The following is a 19001-nucleotide window of genomic DNA, read 5'->3' on the forward strand; positions in this document are numbered from 1 at the left end:
TCCGGGCAATGTCATATTAAATCTTCAGGTGATATCCCGACCCTGTTGGACATTTCACTGTAACCCAGTCCCTGACGACCGGGCAACGTCCAAGTAAATTTTCAGGGGATAATGTCCCGAACATGTTGGGCCTTCCCTTGTAACTCAGTCCCTGATATGTGGACCACATCCTAGTAAATCTTCAGGGGTTAAAGTCCCGAACCTGTTAAACCTTACGCTGTAACTCAGTCAGTGACTTCCGGGCATCATCCCATTATATCTTCAGAGGATAAAGTGCCAAACCTGCTCAACCTTCCCCTGTAACTCAGTCCCTGACGTCCAGGCACCATCCCAGTTAAACTTCACGGGATAAAGTCTTGAACTATTTGGACCTTTCACTGTAACTTGGTCCCACATGTCTGGGCAACATCCCAGTAAATCTTCAGGGGATAAAGTCCCAAACCTATTGAACCATTCCCTGTTACTCAGTTCCTGACGTCCTGGCAACATCCCAGTAAATCTTCAGTTGATAAAGTCCTGAAGCTATTGTCATATTCCCTGGAAACCAGTCGCAGATGTCCAAATAACATCCCAGTAAATCTTCAGGTGATAAAATCCCAAACCTGTTGTACCTTTCCATGTCACTCAGCCCCTGACGTCCCGGCAAAATTCCAGTAAATCCTCAGGAGATAAAGTCCCGAACCTGTTGAAACCTTCCCAGGAACTCAGTCCCAGATGTCTGGGCAACGTCCCAGTATATGTTCTGGGGATAAAGTCCCGAAACTATTGAACCATTCCCTATAACTCAGTCCCTGACGTCCGGGCAACATCCCAGTAAATCTTCAGTTGAAAAAGTCCTGAAGCTATTGTCACTTTCCCTGTAATCCAATCCCTGAGGACCAGGTAACATCCTAGAAATCTTCAGGTGATTAAGTCCTGAACCTGTTGGAGCATTCACTGTAACTCAGTCCCTGACGTCTGGACAATGTCCCATTAACACTACAGGGGATAAAGATCTGAACCTTTTGAACCTTTCCCTGTAACATAGTCCCTGACGTCCGGACAACGTCCCATTAAATCTACATGGGATAAATTCCCAAACCTGTTGAACTTTCCCTGTAACTCAGTCCCTGACGTCGGGGCCATAACCCTGTAAATATCAGGGGATTAAGTCGTGAACCTGTTGTACCTTTCCCTATAACTCAGTCCCTGATGTCTGGGCCAAATCCTCGCAAACCTTCAGGGGATAAAGTCCTGAATGTGTTGCACCTTTCCCTGTAACTCAGACCCTGACGTCCGGGCAACATCCCAGTAAATCTGCAGGGGATAAAGTCCCGACCCTATTGAACCTTTCCCTGTAACTCAGTCCCTGATTTCCGGACAACGTCCCATTAAATCTACACGGGATAAATTCCCAAACCTGTTGAACTTTCCATGTAACTCAGTCCCTGATGTCTCGGCCACATCCTCGCAAATCTTCAGGGGATAAAGTCCTGAATGTGTTGGACCTTTCCATGTAACTCAGTCCCTGACGTCCGGGCAATGTCCTATTAAATCTTCAGGGGATAAAGTCCTGAACGTGTTGAAATTTTCCCTCCAAATCACTCCCTGACTTCAGGGCAATGTCCTATTAAATCTTCAGGGGGGAAAATCTCGACCCTGTTGGACATTTGCCTGTCACCCAGTCCCTGACGACCGGGAAACGTCCAAGTAAATATTCAGGGCATAAAGTACCGAACCTATTGAACATTTCCCTGTAATTCAGTCGCTGACGGTCAGGCGAAATCCCAGTAAATCTTCAGGGGTGAAAGTCCCGACCCTGTTGACTCTTTGCCTGTAACTTAGTCCCTGATGTCGGGTCAACATCCCAGTAAATCTTCAAGGGATAAAGTCCTGAACGTGTTGGACCTTTCACTGTAACTCGGTCCCACATGTCTGGGCAACGTCCCAGTAAATCTTCAGGGGATAAAGTCCCAAACCTATTGAACCATTCCCTGTAACTCAGTTCCTGACGTCCTGGCAATGTCCCAGTAAATCTTCAGTTGATAAATCCTGAAGCTGTTGTCAAATTCCTTGGATCCCAGTCGCTGATGTCCACGTAACATCCCCGTAAATCTTCATGAGATAAAGTCCTGAAACAGTTGGAACTTTCTCTGTAACTCTATCCCTGACGTCCACGCAACATCCCAGTAAACCTTCAGGGGATAAAGTCCCGACCCTATTGAACCTTTCCCTGTAACTCAGTCCCTGATGTCCGGACAACGTCCCATTAAATCTACACGGGATAAATTCCCAAACCTGTTGAACTTTGCCTGTAACTCAATCCCTGATGTCCGGACAACGTCCCATTAAATCTACACGGGATAAATTCCCAAACCTGTTGAACTTTCCCTGTAACTCAGTCCCTTACGTCGGGGCCATAACCCTGTAAATATCAGGGGATTAAGTCCCGAACCTGTTGTAGTTTTCCCTATAACTCAGCCCCTGATGTCTCGGCTACATCCTCGCAAATCTTCAGGGGATAAAGTCCTGAATGTGTTGGACCTTTCCATGTAACTCAGTCCCTGACGTCCGGGCAACGTCCTATTAAATCTTCAGGGGATAAAGTCCTGAACGTGTTGAAATTTTCCCTACAAATCACTCCCTGACTTCGGGGTAATGTCCTATTAAATCTTCAGGGGGGTAAATCTCGACCCTGTTGGACATTTGCCTGTCACCCAGTCCCTGACGACCGGGAAACGTCCAAGTAAATATTCAGGGCATAAAGTCCCAAACCTATTGAACATTTCCCTGTAATTCAGTCGCTGACGGTCAGGCGAAATCCCAGTAAATTTTCAGGGGTGAAAGTCCCGACCCTGTTGACTCTTTGCCTGTAACTCAGTCCCTGATGTCGGGTCAACATCCCAGTAAATCTTCAGGGGATAAAGTCCTGAACGTGTTGGTCCTTTCACTGTAACTCGGTCCCACATGTCTGGGCAACGTCCCAGTAAATCTTCAGGGGATAAAGTCCCAAACCTATTGAACCATTCCCTGTAACTCAGTTCCTGACGTCCTGGCAATGTTCCAGTAAATCTTCAGTTGATAAATCCTAAAGCTGTTGTCAAATTCCTTGGATCCCAGTCGCTGATGTCCACGTAACATCCCCGTAAATCTTCATGAGATAAAGTCCTGAAACACTTGGAACTTTCTCTGTAACTCTATCCCTGACGTCCACGCAACATCCCAGTAAACCTTCAGGGGATAAAGTCCCGACCCTATTGAACCTTTCCCTGTAACTCAGTCCCTGATGTCCGGACAACGTCCCATTAAATCTACACGGGATAAATTCCCAAACCTGTTGAACTTTCCCTGTAACTCAATCCCTGATGTCCGGACAACGTCCCATTAAATCTACATGGGATAAATTCCCAAACCTGTTGAACTTTCCCTGTAACTCAGTCCCTGACATCGGGGCCATAACCCTGTAAATATCAGGGGATTAAGTCGTGAACCTGTTGTACCTTTCCCTATAACTCAGTCCCTGATGTCTGGGCCAAATCCTCGCAAACCTTCAGGGGATAAAGTCCTGAATGTGTTGCACCTTTCCCTGTAACTCAGTCCCTGACGTCCGGGCAACATCCCAGTAAATCTGCAGGGGATAAAGTCCCGACCCTATTGAACCTTTCCCTGTAACTCAGTCCCTGATGTCCGGACAACGTCCCATTAAATCTACACGGGATAAATTCCCAAACCTGTTGAACTTTCCACGTAACTCAGTCCCTGATGTCCGGATAACGTCCATTAAATCTACACGGGATAAATTCCCAAACCTGTTGAACTTTCCCTGTAACTCAGTCCCTGACGTCGGGGCCATAACCCAGTAAATAACAGGGGATTAAGTCCCGAATCTGTTGTGCCTTTCCCTGTAACTCCGTCCCCGATATCTTTGCCACATCCTCGCAAATCTTCAGGGGATAAAGTCCTGAATGTGTTGGACCTTTCCCTGTAACTCAGTCCCTGACGTCCGGGCAATGTCATATTAAATCTTCAGGTGATAGTCCCGACCCTGTTGGACATTTCACTGTAACCCAGTCCCTGACGACCGGGCAACGTCCAAGTAAATTTTCAGGGGATAATGTCCCGAACATGTTGGGCCTTCCCTTGTAACTCAGTCCCTGATATGTGGACCACATCCTAGTAAATCTTCAGGGGTTAAAGTCCCGAACCTGTTAAACCTTACGCTGTAACTCAGTCAGTGACTTCCGGGCATCATCCCATTATATCTTCAGAGGATAAAGTGCCAAACCTGCTCAACCTTCCCCTGTAACTCAGTCCCTGACGTCCAGGCACCATCCCAGTTAAACTTCACGGGATAAAGTCTTGAACGAGTTGGACCTTTCACTGTAACTTGGTCCCACATGTCTGGGCAACATCCCAGTAAATCTTCAGGGGATAAAGTCCCAAACCTATTGAACCATTCCCTGTTACTCAGTTCCTGACGTCCTGGCAACATCCCAGTAAATCTTCAGTTGATAAAGTCCTGAAGCTTTTGTCATATTCCCTGGAAACCAGTCGCAGATGTCCAAATAACATCCCAGTAAATCTTCAGGTGATAAAATCCCAAACCTGTTGTAGCTTTCCCTGTCACTCAGCCCCTGACGTCCCGGCAAAATTCTAGTAAATCCTCAGGAGATAAAGTCCCGAACCTGTTGAAACCTTCCCAGGAACTCAGTCCCAGATGTCTGGGTAACGTCCCAGTATATGTTCTGGGGATAAAGTCCCGAAACTATTGAACCATTCCCTATAACTCAGTCCCTGACGTCCGGGCAACATCCCAGTAAATCTTCAGTTGAAAAAGTCCTGAAGCTATTGTCACTTTCCCTGTAATCCAATCCCTGAGGACCAGGTAACATCCTAGAAATCTTCAGGTGATTAAGTCCTGAACCTGTTGGAGCATTCACTGTAACTCAGTCCCTGACGTCTGGACAATGTCCCATTAACACTACAGGGGATAAAGATCTGAACCTTTTGAACCTTTCCCTGTAACATAGTCCCTGACGTCCGGGCACTGTTGTAGTAAATTGTCAGGAGATAAAATCCCAAACCAGTTGAAACCTTCCCAGAAACACTGTCCCAGATGTCTGGGCAACGTCCAAGTAAATCTTCAGGGAATAAAGTCCTCAACATGTTGGACTTTTCACTGTAACACGGTCCCACATGTCTGGGCAACGTCCCAGTAAATCTTCAGGGAATAAAGTCCTGAATGGATTGGACCTTTTCCTGTAACTCAGTCCTTGACGTCCGAGCAATGTCCTATTAAATCTTCAGGGGGGAAAATCTCGACCCTGTTGAACATTTGCCTGTCACCCAGTCCCTGACATTGAGGAACTTCGTGCAGTTGGATAACCATGTTGAGGAACTTTGGGGGGCATCCGAGGCGCTCTAGTATTTACCAAAGCCCTTTCCTGCTCACGGTGTTGAAGGCTTTGGTGAGGTCAACAAAGGTGATGTAGAGTCCTTTGTTTTGTTCTCTGCACTTTTCTTGGAGCTGTCTGAGGGTAAGGACCATGTCAGTAGTTCCTCTGTTTGCGCGAAAGTCGCACTGTTAATCTGGGAGAACATTCTCGGCGACACTAGGTATTATTCTATTTAGGAGAATCCTAACGAAGATTTTGCCTGCAATGGAGAGCAGCATGATTCCCCTGTAGTTTGAGCAGTCTGATTTCTCGCCACCTCAACGTGGTTATCCAACTGCACGAAAACAAACAAGGTCGGGTCAGATACAGCAATAAGCTCTATGAACCCTTCTCCATAAACAATGGCGTGAAGCAAGGCTGCGTTCTCGCACCAACCCTCTTTTCAATATTCTTCAGCATGATGCTGAACCAAGCCATGAAAGCCCTCAACAATGAAGACGCTGTTTACATCCGGTACCGCACGGATGGCAGTCTCTTCAATCTGAGGTGCCTGAAAGCTCACACCAAGACACAAGAGCAACTTGTCCGTGAACTACTCTTTGCAGACGATGCCGCTTTAGTTGCCCATTCAGAGCCAGCTCTTCAGTGCTTGACGTACTGTTTTGCGGAAACTGCCAAAATGTTTGGCCTGGAAGTCAGCCTGAACAAAACTGAGGTCCTCCATCAGCCAGCTCCCCACCATGACTACCAGCCCCCCAACATCTCCATCGGGCACACAAAACTCAAAACGGTCAACCAGTTTACCTATCTCGGCTGCAGCATTTCATCGGATGCAAGGATCGACAACGAGATAGACAACAGACTCGCCAAGGCAAATAGCGCCTTTGGAAGACTACACAAAAGAGTCTGGAAAAACAACCAACTGAAAAAACGCACAAGGATAAGTGTATACAGAGCCGTTGTCATACCCATGCTCCTGTTCGGCTCCGAATCATGGGTCCTCGACCGGCATCACCTACGGCTCCTAGAACGCTTCCACCAGCGTTGTCTCCACTCCATCCTCAACATTCATTGGAGCGACTTCATCCCTAACATCGAAGTACTCGACATGGCAGAGGCCGACAGCATCGAATCCATGCTGTTGAAGATCCAACTGCGCTGGGTAGGTCACGTCTCCAGAATGGAGGACCATCGCCTCCCCAAGATCGTGTTATATGGCGAGCTCTCCACTGGCCATCGTGTCAGAGGTGCACCAAAGAAGAGGTACAAGGACCGCCTAAAGAAATCTCTTGGTGCCTGCCACATTGACCACCGCCAGTGGGCTGATATCGCCTCAAACCGTGCATCTTGGCGGCTCACAGTTCGGCGGGCAGCAACCTCCTTTGAAGAAGACCGCAGAGCCCACCTCACTGACAAAAGACAAATGATGAATAACCCAACATCCAACCCCAACCAACCAATTTTCCCCTGCAACCGTGTCTGCCTGTCCCGCATCGGACTTGTCAGCCACAAAAGAGCCTGCAGCTGACGTAGACATTTACCCCTCCATAAATCTTTGTCCACGAAGCCAAGCCAAAGAAGGAGTCCCTGACGACCAGGAAACATCCAAGTAAATCTTCAGGGGTTAACGACCCAACCCTGTTGACTCTTTGCCTGTAACTCAGTCCCTGAAGTCAGGGGAACATCGCAGTAAATCTTCAGGGAATAAAGTCCTGAATGTATTGGACCCTTTCCTGTAACTCAGTCCCTGACGTCCGGGCAATGTCCTATGAAATCTTCAGGGGGTAAAATCTCGACCCTGTTGGACATTTGCCTGTCACCCAGTCCCTGACGACCGGGAAAAGTCCAAGTACATATTCAGGGGATAAAGTCCCGAACCTATTGAACATTTCCCTGTAATTCAGTCCCTGACAGCCAGGCGAAATCCCAGTAAATCTTCAGGGGTGAAAGTCCTGAACGTGTTGGACCTTTCACTGTAACTCGGTCCCACACGTCTGGGCAACGTCCCAGTAAATCTTCAGGGGATAAAATCCCAAACCTATTGAACCATTCCCTGTAACTCAGTTCCTGACGTCCTGGCAACGTCCCAGTAAATCTTCATTTGATAAAGTCCTGAAGCTGTTGTCACATTCCCTGGAACCCAGTTGCTGATGTCCATGTAACATCCCCGTAAATCTACACGGGATAAATTCCCAAACCTGGGGAACTTTCCCTGTAACTCAGTCCCTGACGTCCAGGCAAAGTCCCAGTAGATCTTCAGGTGATAACATCCCGAAATTGTTGGAACTTCCCCCGGTAACTCAGTCCCTGACGTCGGGGCCATAACCCAGTAAATCTCATGGGATTGTCCCGAACCTGTTGTACATTTCCCTATAACTCAGTCCCTGATATCTGGGCCACATCCTCATAAATCTTCAGGGGATAAAGTCCTGAACATGCTAGACCTTTCCCTGTAACTCAGTCCCTGACGTCCGGGCAATGTCCTATTAAATCTTCAGGGGATAGTCCCGACCGTGTTGGACATTTCCCTGTAACCCAGTCCCTGATGACCAGGCAACGTCCAAGTAAAACTTCAGGGGTTAACGACCCGACCCTGTTGACTCTTTGCCTGTAACTCAGTCCCTGAAGTCGGGGCAACATCCCAGTAAATCTTCAGGGAATAAAGTCCTGAATGTATTGGACCTTTTGCTGTAACTCAGTCCCTGACATCCGGGCAATGTCCTATTAAATCTTCAGGGGAAAAAGTCCTGAACGTGTTGAAATTTTCCCTGTAACTCACTCCCTGATGTCAGGGCAATGTCCTATGAAATCTTCAGGGGGTAAAGTCTCGACCCTGTTGGACATTTGCCTGTCACCCAGTCCCTGACGACCAGGAAACGTCCAAGTAAATATTCAGGGGATAAATTCCCGAACCTATTGAACATTTCCCTGTAAATCAGTCCCTGATGGCCGGGCGAAATCCCAGTCAATCATCAGGGGTGAAAGTCCCGACACTGTTGACTCTTTGCCTGTAACTCAGTACCTGATGTCGGGTCAACATCCCACTAAATCTTCAAGGAATATAGTCCTGAATGTATTGGACCTTTTCCTGTAATCAGTCCTTGACGTCCGGGCAACGTCCTATTAAATTTTCAGGGGATAAAGTTCCGAACCTGTTGCAACTTTCCCAGGAAATCTGTCCCAGACGTCTGGGCAAAGTCCAAGTAAATTTTCAGGGGATAATGTCCCGAACATGTTGGAACTTCCCTTGTAACTAACGCGCTGACATCCGGCCAACGTCCCGGTAAATCTTTTGGGGGATAAAGCCCGAACTTGTTGAATCTTTGCCTGCAACTCAGTCCTTGACGTCTGGGCTACATCCCAGTAAAACTTCATGGGATAAATTGCCAAACCTGTTGAACCTTTCCCTGTCACTCAGCCCCTGACATCCGGGAAAAGTCTTAGTAAATCTTCAGGAGATAAAGTCCCGAACCTGTTGAAACCTTCCCAGGAACTCAGTCCCAGACGTCTGGGCAACGTCCCAGTATATCTTCAGGGGATAAAGTCCCGAAACTATTGAACCATTCCCTATAACTCAGTCCCTGACGTCCGGGCAACATCCCAGTAAATCTTCAGTTGACGAAGTCCTGAAGCTGTTGTCACTTTCCCTATAACCCAATCCCTGAGGACCAGGTAACATCCTAGAAATCTTCAGGAGATAAAGTCCCGAAACGGTTGGACCATTCACTGTAAGTCACTCCCTGACATCTGGGCAACGTCCCACTAAATCTTCAGGGAATATAGTCCAGAATGTATTGGACCTTTTCCTGTAACTCAGTCCCTGACGTTTGGGCAACATCCCAGTAAATCTTCGTTTGACAAAGTCCTGAAGCTGTTGTCACTTTCCCTGTAACCCAATCCCTGAGGACCAATAACATCCTAGAAATCTTCAGGTGATAAAGTCCCGAACCTGTTGGACCATTCACTGTAAGTCAATCCCTGACATCTGGGCAACGTCCCACTAAATCTTCAGGGAATATAGTCCTGAATGTATTGGACCTTTTCCTGTAACTCAGTCCTTGACGTCCGGGCAACGTCCTATTAAATTTTCAGGGGATAAAGTTCCGAACCTGTTGCAACTTTCCCAGGAAATCTGTCCCAGACGTCTGGGAAAAGTCCAAGTAAATTTTCAGGGGATAATATCCCGAACATGTTGGACCTTCCCTTGTAACTAACGCGCTGACATCCGGCCAATGTCCCGGTAAATCTTTTGGGAGATAAAGCCCGAACTTGTTGAATCTTTGCCTGCAACTCAGTCCCTGACGTCTGGGCTACATCCCAGTAAAACTTCATGGGATAAATTCCCAAACCTGTTGAACCTTTCCCTGTCACTCAGCCCTTGACATCCGGGCAAAGTCTTAGTAAATCTACAGGAGATAAAGTCCCGAACCTGTTGAAACCTTCCCAGGAACTCAGTCCCAGACGTCTGGGCAACGTCCCAGTATATCTTCAGGGGATAAAGTCCCGAAACTATTGAACCATTCCCTATAACTTAGTCCCTGACGTCCGGGCAACATCCCAGTAAATCTTCAGTTGACAAAGTCCTGAAGCTGTTGTCACTTTCCCTATAACCCAATCCCTGAGGACCAGGTAACATCCTAGAAATCTTCAGGAGATAAAGTCCCGAACCTGTTTGACCATTCACTGTAAGTCAGTCCCTGACATCTGGGCAACGACCCTCTAAATCTTCAGGTAATATAGTCCAGAATGTATTGGACCTTTTCCTGTAACTCAGTCCCTGACGTCCGGGCAACATCCCAGTAAATCTTCGTTTGACAAAGTCCTGAAGCTGTTTCACTTTCCCTGTAACCCAATCCCTGAGGACCAGGTAACATCCTAGAAATCTTCAGGTGATAAAGTCCCGAACCTGTTGGACCATTCACTGCAATTCAGTCCCTGACATCTGGGCAACGTCCCACTAAATCTTCAGGGAATATAGTCCTGAATGTATTGGACCTTTTCCTGGAACTCAGTCCCTGACGTCCGGGCAACATCCCAGTAAATCTTCAGTTGAAAAAGTCCTGAAGCTGTTGACACTTTCCCTGTAACCCAATCCCTGAGGACCAGGTAACATCCTAGAAATCTTCAGGAGATAAAATCCCAAACCCGTTAGACCATTCACTGTAAGTCAGTCCCTGACGTCTGGGCAATGTCCCACTAAATCTTCAGGGAATATAGTCCTGAATGTATTGGAGCTTTTCCTGTAACTCAGTTACTGACTTCCCGGCATCATCACATTATATCTTCAGAGGATACAGTGCCAAACCTGCTGAACCTTCCCCTGTAAATCAGTCCGGGCACCATCCCAGTTAATCTTCAGGGGATAAAGTCCTGAACGTGTTGGACCTTATCCTGTAACTCAGTCTCTGACGTCTCGACAACGTCCGATTAATACTACAGGGGATAAAGACCTGAACCTTTTGAACCTTTCCCTGTAACTCAGTCCCTGACATCCGGGCACTGACCTAGTAAATTGTCCGGAGATAAAGTCCCAATCCAGTTGAAACCTTCCCAGAAACACTGTCCCAGATGTCTGGGCAACGTCCAAGTAAATCTTCAGGGGATAAAGTCCTGAACGTGTTGGACCTTTCAATGTAACTCGGTCCCACATGTCTGGGCAATGTCCCAGTAAATCTTCAGGGGATAAAGTCCCAAACCTATTGAACCATTCCCTGTACCTCAGTTCCTGATGTCCTGGCAATGTCCCAGTAAATGTTCAGTTGATAAAGTCCTGAAGCTGTTGTCATATTCCCTGGAACCCAGTTGCTGATGTCCAAGTAACATCCCAGCAAATCTTCATGGCATAAAGTCCCGAAACTCTTGGAACTTTCCCTGTAACTCAGTTCCTGACATCCTGGCAAAGTCCCAGTAAATCTTCAGTTGATAAAGTACTGAAGCTATTGTCACATTCCCTGGAACCCTGTCGCTGATGTCCATGTAACATCCCCGTAAATCTACACGGGATAAATTCCCAAACCTGGGGAACTTTCCCTCTAACTCAGTCCCTGACGTCCGGACAAAGTCCCAGTAGAACTTCAAGTGATAACATCCCGAAATTGTTGGAACTTTCCCTGTAACTCAATCCCTGACGTCGGGGCCATAACCCAGTAAATCTCAGGGGATTAAGTCCCAAACCTGTTGTACCTTTCCCTATAACTCAGTCCCTGATGTCTGGGCCACATCCTCGCAAATCTTCACAGGATTTAGTCCCGAAACTGTTGGACAATTCCCTGTAACTCATTCCCTGACATACGGGCAACATCCCAGTAATTCTTCAGGGGATAAAGTCCTAAACGTGTTGGACCTTTCACTGTAACTCGGTCCCACATGTCTGGGCAACGACCCAGTAAATCTTCAGGGTATAAAGTCCCAAACCTATTGAACCATTTCCTGTAACTCAGTTCCTGACCTCCTGGCAACGTCCCAGTAAATTGTTCAGTTGATAAAGTCCTGAAGCTGTTGTCATATTCCCTGGAACCCAGTTGCTGATGTCCAAGTAACATCCCGGTAAATCTTCATGGAATAAAGTCCCAAAATTGTTGGAATATTCCCTATAACTCAGTTCCTGACGTCCTGGCAATTTCCCAGTAAATCTTCAGTTGATAAAGACCTGAAGCTGTTGTCACATTCCTTGCAACCCAGTCGCTGACGTCCATGTAACATCCCCGTAAATCTACACGGGATAAATTCCCAAACCTGTGCAACTTTCCCTGTAACTCAGTCCCTGACGTCTGGGCAAAGTCCCAGTAGATCTTCAGGTGATAACATCCCAAAATTGTTGGAACTTCCCCCGGTAACTCAGTCCCTGACGTCGGGGCCATAACCCAGTAAATCTTAGGGGATTAAGTCCTGAACCTGTTGAACTTTCACTGTAATTCAGTCCCTGACTTCCAGGCAAAGACCCAGTAAATCTTCAAGGGATAAAGTCCCGAACCTGTTGGACCATTCACTGTAAGTCAGTCCCTGACGTCTGGGCAACGTCCCACTAAATCTTCAGGGAATCAAGTCCTGAATGTATTGGACCTTTCCCTGTAACTCAGTCCCTGACATCCGTGCAAAGTACCAGTAAATGTTCAGGGGATAAAGTCACGAATCTGTTGAACATTTCCCTGTAATTCAGTCCCTGACGTCCGGGCAACATCCCAGTAAATCTTCAGTTGATAAAGGTCCTGAACCTGTTGCACCTTTCCCTGTAACTCCATCCCAGACATCCGGGTCACATCCCAGTTAATCTTCAGAGGATTAAGTCCCGAACCTGTTGAACCTTACCCTATTACTCAGTCCCTGACGTCCACGCCACATCCTAGTAAATCTTCAGGGGATAAAGTCCCAACCCTGTTGGAACTTTCCGTGTAACTCAGAGCCTGACGTCCGGGCAACGTCCCAGTAAATCTTCAGGGGATAAAGTCCCAACCCTGTTGGACCTCTCCCTCTAACTCAGTCCCTGACGTCCAGACAACGTCCCAGTAAAGCTACTGGGGATAAAGTCCTGAACCTGTTGAATTTTTACTGTAATTCAGTCCCTGACTTCCAGGTAAAGACCCAGTAAATCTTCAGGGGATAAAGTCCCAAACCTGCTAAACATTACCCTGTAACTCAGTCCCTGACGTCCAGGCAAAGACCCACTAAATCTTCAGGGGATAATGTCCCGAACCTGTTTAACATTTCCCTGTAACTCAGTCCCTGCTGTCCGGACAATGTCCCATTAAATCTACACGGGATAAATTCCCAAACCAGTTGAACCTTCCCCGTAACCCAGTCCCTGAAGTCGGGGCCATAACCCAGTAAATATCAAGGGATTAAGTCCCAAACCTGTTGGACCTTTCCCTATAACTCAGTCCCTCACATACGGGCCACATCCTACTAAATCTTCAGGGGATTAAGTCCCAAAACTGTTGAAACCTTCCCAGAAACACAGTCCCAGACATCTGGGCAACATCTCAGCAAATCTTCAGGGGATAAAGTCCCGAACCTGTTGAACAGTTCCCTGTAACTCAGTCCCTGACTTCCACGCAAAGACCCAGTAAATCTTCAGTGGATAAAGTCCCGAACCTGTTGAACATTTCCCTGTAACTCAGTCCCTGACGTCCGTGCAAAGTACCAGTAAATGTTCAGGAGATAAAGTCACGAACCTGTTGAACCTTTCCCTGTAATTCAGTCCCTGATGTCGGGCAATGTCGTAGTAAATCTTCAGGGAGTAAAGGCCCGACCCTGTTGGACATTTCCCTGTAACCCATTCCCTGATGGACGGGAAATATCCAAGTAAATATTCAGGGTATAAAGACCCAAACCTATTGAAACTTTCCCTGTAATTCAGTCCCTGATGGCCAGGCAAAATCCCAGTAAATCTTCAGGGGTAAAAGTCCTGAATGTCTTGGAACTTTTCCTGTAACTCAGTCTCTGACGTCCGGGCAATGTCCAATTAAATCTTTAGGGGATAAAGTCCTGAACGTGTTGGACATTTCCCTGCAACTTACTCCCTGACGTCCGGACAACATCCCAATAACACTACAGGGGATAAAGGCCCAAACCTTTCAAACCTTTCCCTGTAACTCCGGGCACTGTCCTAATAAATTATCAGGAGATAAAGTCCCGAACCAGTTGAAACCTTCCCAGAAAAACAGTCCCAGAAGTCAGGGCAACGTCCAAGTAAATCTTCAGGGGATAAATTCCCGAACGTGTTTGACCTTTCACTGTAACTTGGTCCCACATGTCTGGGCAACATCCCAGTAAAGCTACAGGGGATAAAGTCCCAAACCTGTTGAACTTTCACTGTAATTCAGTCCCTGACGTCCACACGAACACCCAGTAAATCTTCAGGGGATAAAGTCCCGAACCTGCTAAACCTTACCCTGTAACTCAGACCATGACATCCAGGCAAATACCCAGTAAATCTTCAGGGGATAAAGTCCCGAACCTGTTTAACATTTCCCTGTAACTCAGTCCCTGACGTCCATGCAAAGTACCAGTAAATGTTCAGGGAATAAAGTCATGAACCTGTTGAACCTTTCCCTGTAACTCAGTCCCTGATGTCCGGGCATTGTCATATTAAATCTTCTGGGCATAAAGTCCCAACCCTGTTGGACATTTCCCTGTAACCCAGTCCCTGACGACCGGGCAACGTCCAAGTAAATCTTCAGGGATTAAGGTCCCGACACTGTTGACTCTTTGCCTGTAACTCAGTCCCTGATGTCGGGGCAACGTCCCAGTAAATCTTCATGGGATAAAGTCCTGAATGTATTGGAACTTTTCCTGTAACTCAGTCCCTGACGTCCGGGCAATGTCCAATTAAATCTTTAGGGGATAAAGTCCTGAACGTGTTGGACCTTTCCCTGCAACTTACTCCCTGACGTCCGGACAACATCCCAATAACACTACAGGGGATAAAGGCCCAAACCTTTCGAACCGTTCCCTGTAACTCTATCCCTGATACCCGGGTACTGTCCTAATAAATTGTCAGGAGATAAAGTCCCGAACCAGTTGAAACCTTCCCAGAAAAACAGTCCCAGAAGTCCAAGTAAATCTTCAGGGGATAAATTCCCGAACGTGTTGGACCTTTCACTGTAACTTGGTCCCACATGTCTGGTCAACATCCCAGTAAAGCTACAGGGGATAAAGTCCCAAACCTGTTGAACTTTCACTGTAATTCAGTCCCTGACGTCCAGGCAAAGACCCAGTAAATCTTCAGGGGATAAAGTTCCGAATCTGCTAAACCTTTCCCTGTAACTCCGTTCCAGACGTCCGGGCCACATCCCAGTTAATCTTCAGGGGATTAAGTCCCAAACCTGTTGGATCTTTCCCTATAACTCAGTCCCTGACATCCGAGGCACATCACAGTAAATCTTCAGGGGATTAAGTCCCGAACCTGTTGAACCTTTCCCTGTAACTCACATTCTCTGGAACACAGTCACTGAGGTACACGTAACATGCCCATAAATATTCATGGGATAAAGTCCCGAAACTGTTGGAACTTTCCCTGTAACTCTGTCCCTGACGTCCAGGCAACATCCCAGTAAACCTTCAGGGGATATAAAGTCCCGACCCAATTGAACTTTTCCCTGTACTCAGTCCCTGATGTCTGGACAACGTCCCATTAAATCTACAGGGAATAAATTCCCAAACCTGTTGAACTTTCCCTGTAACTCAGTCCCTGACGTCCGGGCAAAGTCCCAGTAGATCTTCAGGTGATAAAGTCCCGAAACTGTTGGAAATTTCCCTGTAACTCAATCCCTGACATCGGGGCCATAACCCAGTAAATCTCAGGGAATTAAGTCCCAAACCTGTTCTACCTTTCCCTATAACTCAGTCCCTGATGTCTGGGCCACATCCTAGCAAATCTTCAGGGAATTAAGTCACGAACCTGTTGGACCTTTCCCTGTAACACATTCCCTGACATACGGGCAACATCCCAGTAAATCTTCAGGGAATAAAGTCCTGAACTTGTTTGACCTTTCCCTGTAACCCAGTCCCTGATGACCGTGCAACGTCCAAGTAAATCTTCAGGGGTTAAGGACCCAACCCTGTTGACTCTTTTCCTGTAATTCAATCCCTGATGTCGGGGCAACGTCCCAGTAAATCTTCAGGGGATAAAGTCCTGAATGTATTGGAACTTTTCCTATAACTCAGTCCCTGACGTCCGGGCAATGTCCTATTAAGTCTTTAGGGGATAAAGTCCTGAACCTGTTGGACCTTTCCCTGTAACTCCGTTCCAGACATCCAGGCCACATCCTAGTAAATCTTCAGGGGATAAAGTCCCGATCCTGTTGGACCTTTCCCTGTAACTCAGTCCCTGACGTCCAGACAACGTCCCAGTAAAGCTACAGGGGATAAAGTCCAGAACCTGTTGAACTTTCACTGTAATTCAGTCCCTGACTTGCAGGCAAAGACCCAGTAAATCTTCAGGGGATAAAGTCCCGAACCTGCTAAACCTTATCCTGTAACTCAGTCCCTGACATCCAGGCAAAGACCCAGTAAATCTTCAGGGGATAATGTCCCGAACCTGTTTAACATTTCCCTGTAACTCAGTCCCTGACGTCCGTGCAAAGTACCAGCAAATCTTCAGGGGATTAAGTCCCGAACCTGTTGGACCTTTCCCTATAACTCAGTCCCTGACATCCGGGCCACATCCTAGTAAATCTTCAGGGGATTAAGTCCCGAACCTGTTGAAACCTTCCCAGAAACACAGTCCCAGACATCTGGGCAACATCCAAGTAAATTTTCAGGGGATAAATTCCCGAACTTGTTGGACCTTTCACTGTAACTCTGTCCCACATGTCTGGGCAACGTCCCAGTCACTCTTCAGTGTATAATGTCCCCAGCGTGTTGGACCTTTCCCAATCACTCAGATCCTTCTCCTCCTCTACGCCTCTCCATGCTCCCTTTCCCCACCTACCCTCTCCTTTCGGAGTAGGCTCTCCCTCTCCTGAATCCCCCTCACGGCAGCCTCCACTGCCTCGACCTCCAAATCCACAACCTCCCCTCCCTCAATGGGTTGAAGGAGGGATTCGTCCCGAGAGTCTTCTCCAGTAGAGACTGAGAGAAGGAGGGAGAGGGGGATGGGAGAAGAGAGTATGGAGGAGAGGGAGAGAGAAGGGGGAGAGAGTTGGTAAAACCTATCATAGAACAGAGCGTCCTCGGGGTACGGTGACTGAAACAGTGAACAGTGGGGAACGGAGAGACCTCGGAGTATGGGGACCGACATGGTGAGTGGTGGGGAACAGAGAGACCTTTGGTTTAGGGGACCGACTCGATGAACGGTGGAGAACGGAGAGACCGCAGCGTACGGGGACTAACATGGTGATGGCAGGGAACAGAGAGACCTCAGGGACTGACATGGTGAATGGCAGGCAACAGGGAGAACTCGGGATTCGGGGACCGATACAGTGAAAGATGGGGAACAGAGAGACCTCGGGATAAGGGGACAGACTTGGTGAACAATGGGGAAAGGGGGCACCTCAGGGTACGGGTACAGACACAGTGAAAGGTGGGGAACGGAGAGACCTCGAGGTACAGGGACCAACTCGGTGAACAGTGAACATCAGAGAGACTGCAGGGTACAGGGAATGACGTTGAATGGTGGGGAATGACCTCGGGGTACGTCGACAGACACAGTGAACGGTGGAGAAAGGAGAGAGCGTGGGTACGGAGACCAACACGGAGAATGGAGAGTCCTCGGGGTAAGGGGACCGAAACAGTGAACAGTGGGGAACGGGGAAACCTTGGGATTCAGGGATCGACACGATGAACGGTGGAGAAAGGAGAGACCTTGGGGTATGGGGACCAACACAGTGGGGAATGGAGAGACCTTAGCGTGTGGGGATTGACACATTGAACAGTGGGGAACGAAGAGACCTCGGGGTACGGGGACTGACACGGTGAACAGTGGAGAACGGAGAGACCGCGGGGGTACTGGGACTGACACAGTGAAAGGTGGAGAACGGAGAGACCTCGGGGTACGGAGACTGACACGGTGAATGGTGGGGAACGGAGAGACCTCAGGGTACAGGGACTGACATGGTGAATGGCAGGGAACGGGGAGAACTCGGGGATCAGGGACCGACACAGTGAAAGAAGGGGAATGGAGAGACCTCGGGATAAGGGGATAGACTCGGTGAACAGCAGGGAACAGAGAGACCTTTGGGTTAGGGGAATGACTCGGTGAACGGTATGGAACAGGGAGAACTCGGGGTTCGGGGACCGACACAGTGAAAGATGGGGAACGGAGAGACCTCGGGTTAAAGGGACTGACTCAGTGAACAGTGGGGAACAGGGACACCTCAGAGTACGGGGACCGACACAGTGAAAGTAGGGGAACGGAGAGACCTCGGGGTACGGGGACCGACACGGTGAACGGAGAGACCTCGGGGTACGGGAACCAACATGGTGAACGGTGGGGAATGGGGAGACCTTGGGGTACGGGGACCGACACGGTGAACGGTGGAGAAAGGAGAGACCTCGGGATTTGGGGACTGACATGGTGAATGGCAATGAACGGAGAGACCTCAGGGTTCGTGTACCGACACAGCGAACGGTGGGGAACGGAGAGAGCATGGGGTACAGGGACTGACACGGTGGGGAACGAAGATATTGCAGGAGGATGTAGACTAACATGGTGAAAATGAGCTCTCACCTCCGTCAGATTCGGATCTCCGGGCCTCAGGATTCAGGCCCGCCGGTAGGCCCAGGCTCTGCCTGAGCGTGGACAGTAGGTCTCCGAGCCTCGAGCGAGTCTTCTTGGCTTCAGTGTCGACCTTTGCCAGACCGTGGGACAAGGCCTGGGCCCGCCCCAGGGCCGCGCTGAGCTCCAGCCGCAGTTTGGCCTCCGTCTGGGAGAGACACTCCAGCCTGAGGCCTAGTTGGCTTGCTTCATCCGACCGGGCCTTCTCCAGGCCCCGCAACTGCTCCAGTTCCGACCTCAGATCCTCCAGTTGCACCCGGACGTCGCCCTGGGCCTCAACAGCCCTTCTTTCTCCCTCCCTGGCCTGCAGGGTGTGGGGTGAGAGAGTTAGATCAGGCAGGGGGTGGTTGAGAGGGGGGGAGAGAGAGGGAAGGAGGGAGGGGGAGGGAGAGAGAGAGGGGAAAGAGAAA

The 19001-nt window shown here is 48.5% G+C and overlaps 1 protein-coding gene across 1 annotated transcript in view; it reads right to left on the bottom strand.

Annotated features, from left to right (window-relative positions):
* LOC138752955 (rootletin-like) overlaps positions 1-19001 on the bottom strand; it is a 222958-nt gene that overhangs the window by 199983 nt on the left and 3974 nt on the right. Inside the window, exons 6-7 of the mRNA XM_069915555.1 lie at positions 18544-18895; positions 16807-16946 (exon numbers count right to left, since the gene is read on the bottom strand). Coding sequence (XP_069771656.1) covers positions 16807-16946; positions 18544-18895 — 492 coding nt within the window. The remainder of the gene's footprint in view (positions 1-16806; positions 16947-18543; positions 18896-19001) is intronic.

Source organism: Narcine bancroftii, chromosome 2 (assembly GCF_036971445.1).
Source record: "Narcine bancroftii isolate sNarBan1 chromosome 2, sNarBan1.hap1, whole genome shotgun sequence".
Lineage (NCBI taxonomy): Eukaryota > Metazoa > Chordata > Chondrichthyes > Torpediniformes > Narcinidae > Narcine > Narcine bancroftii.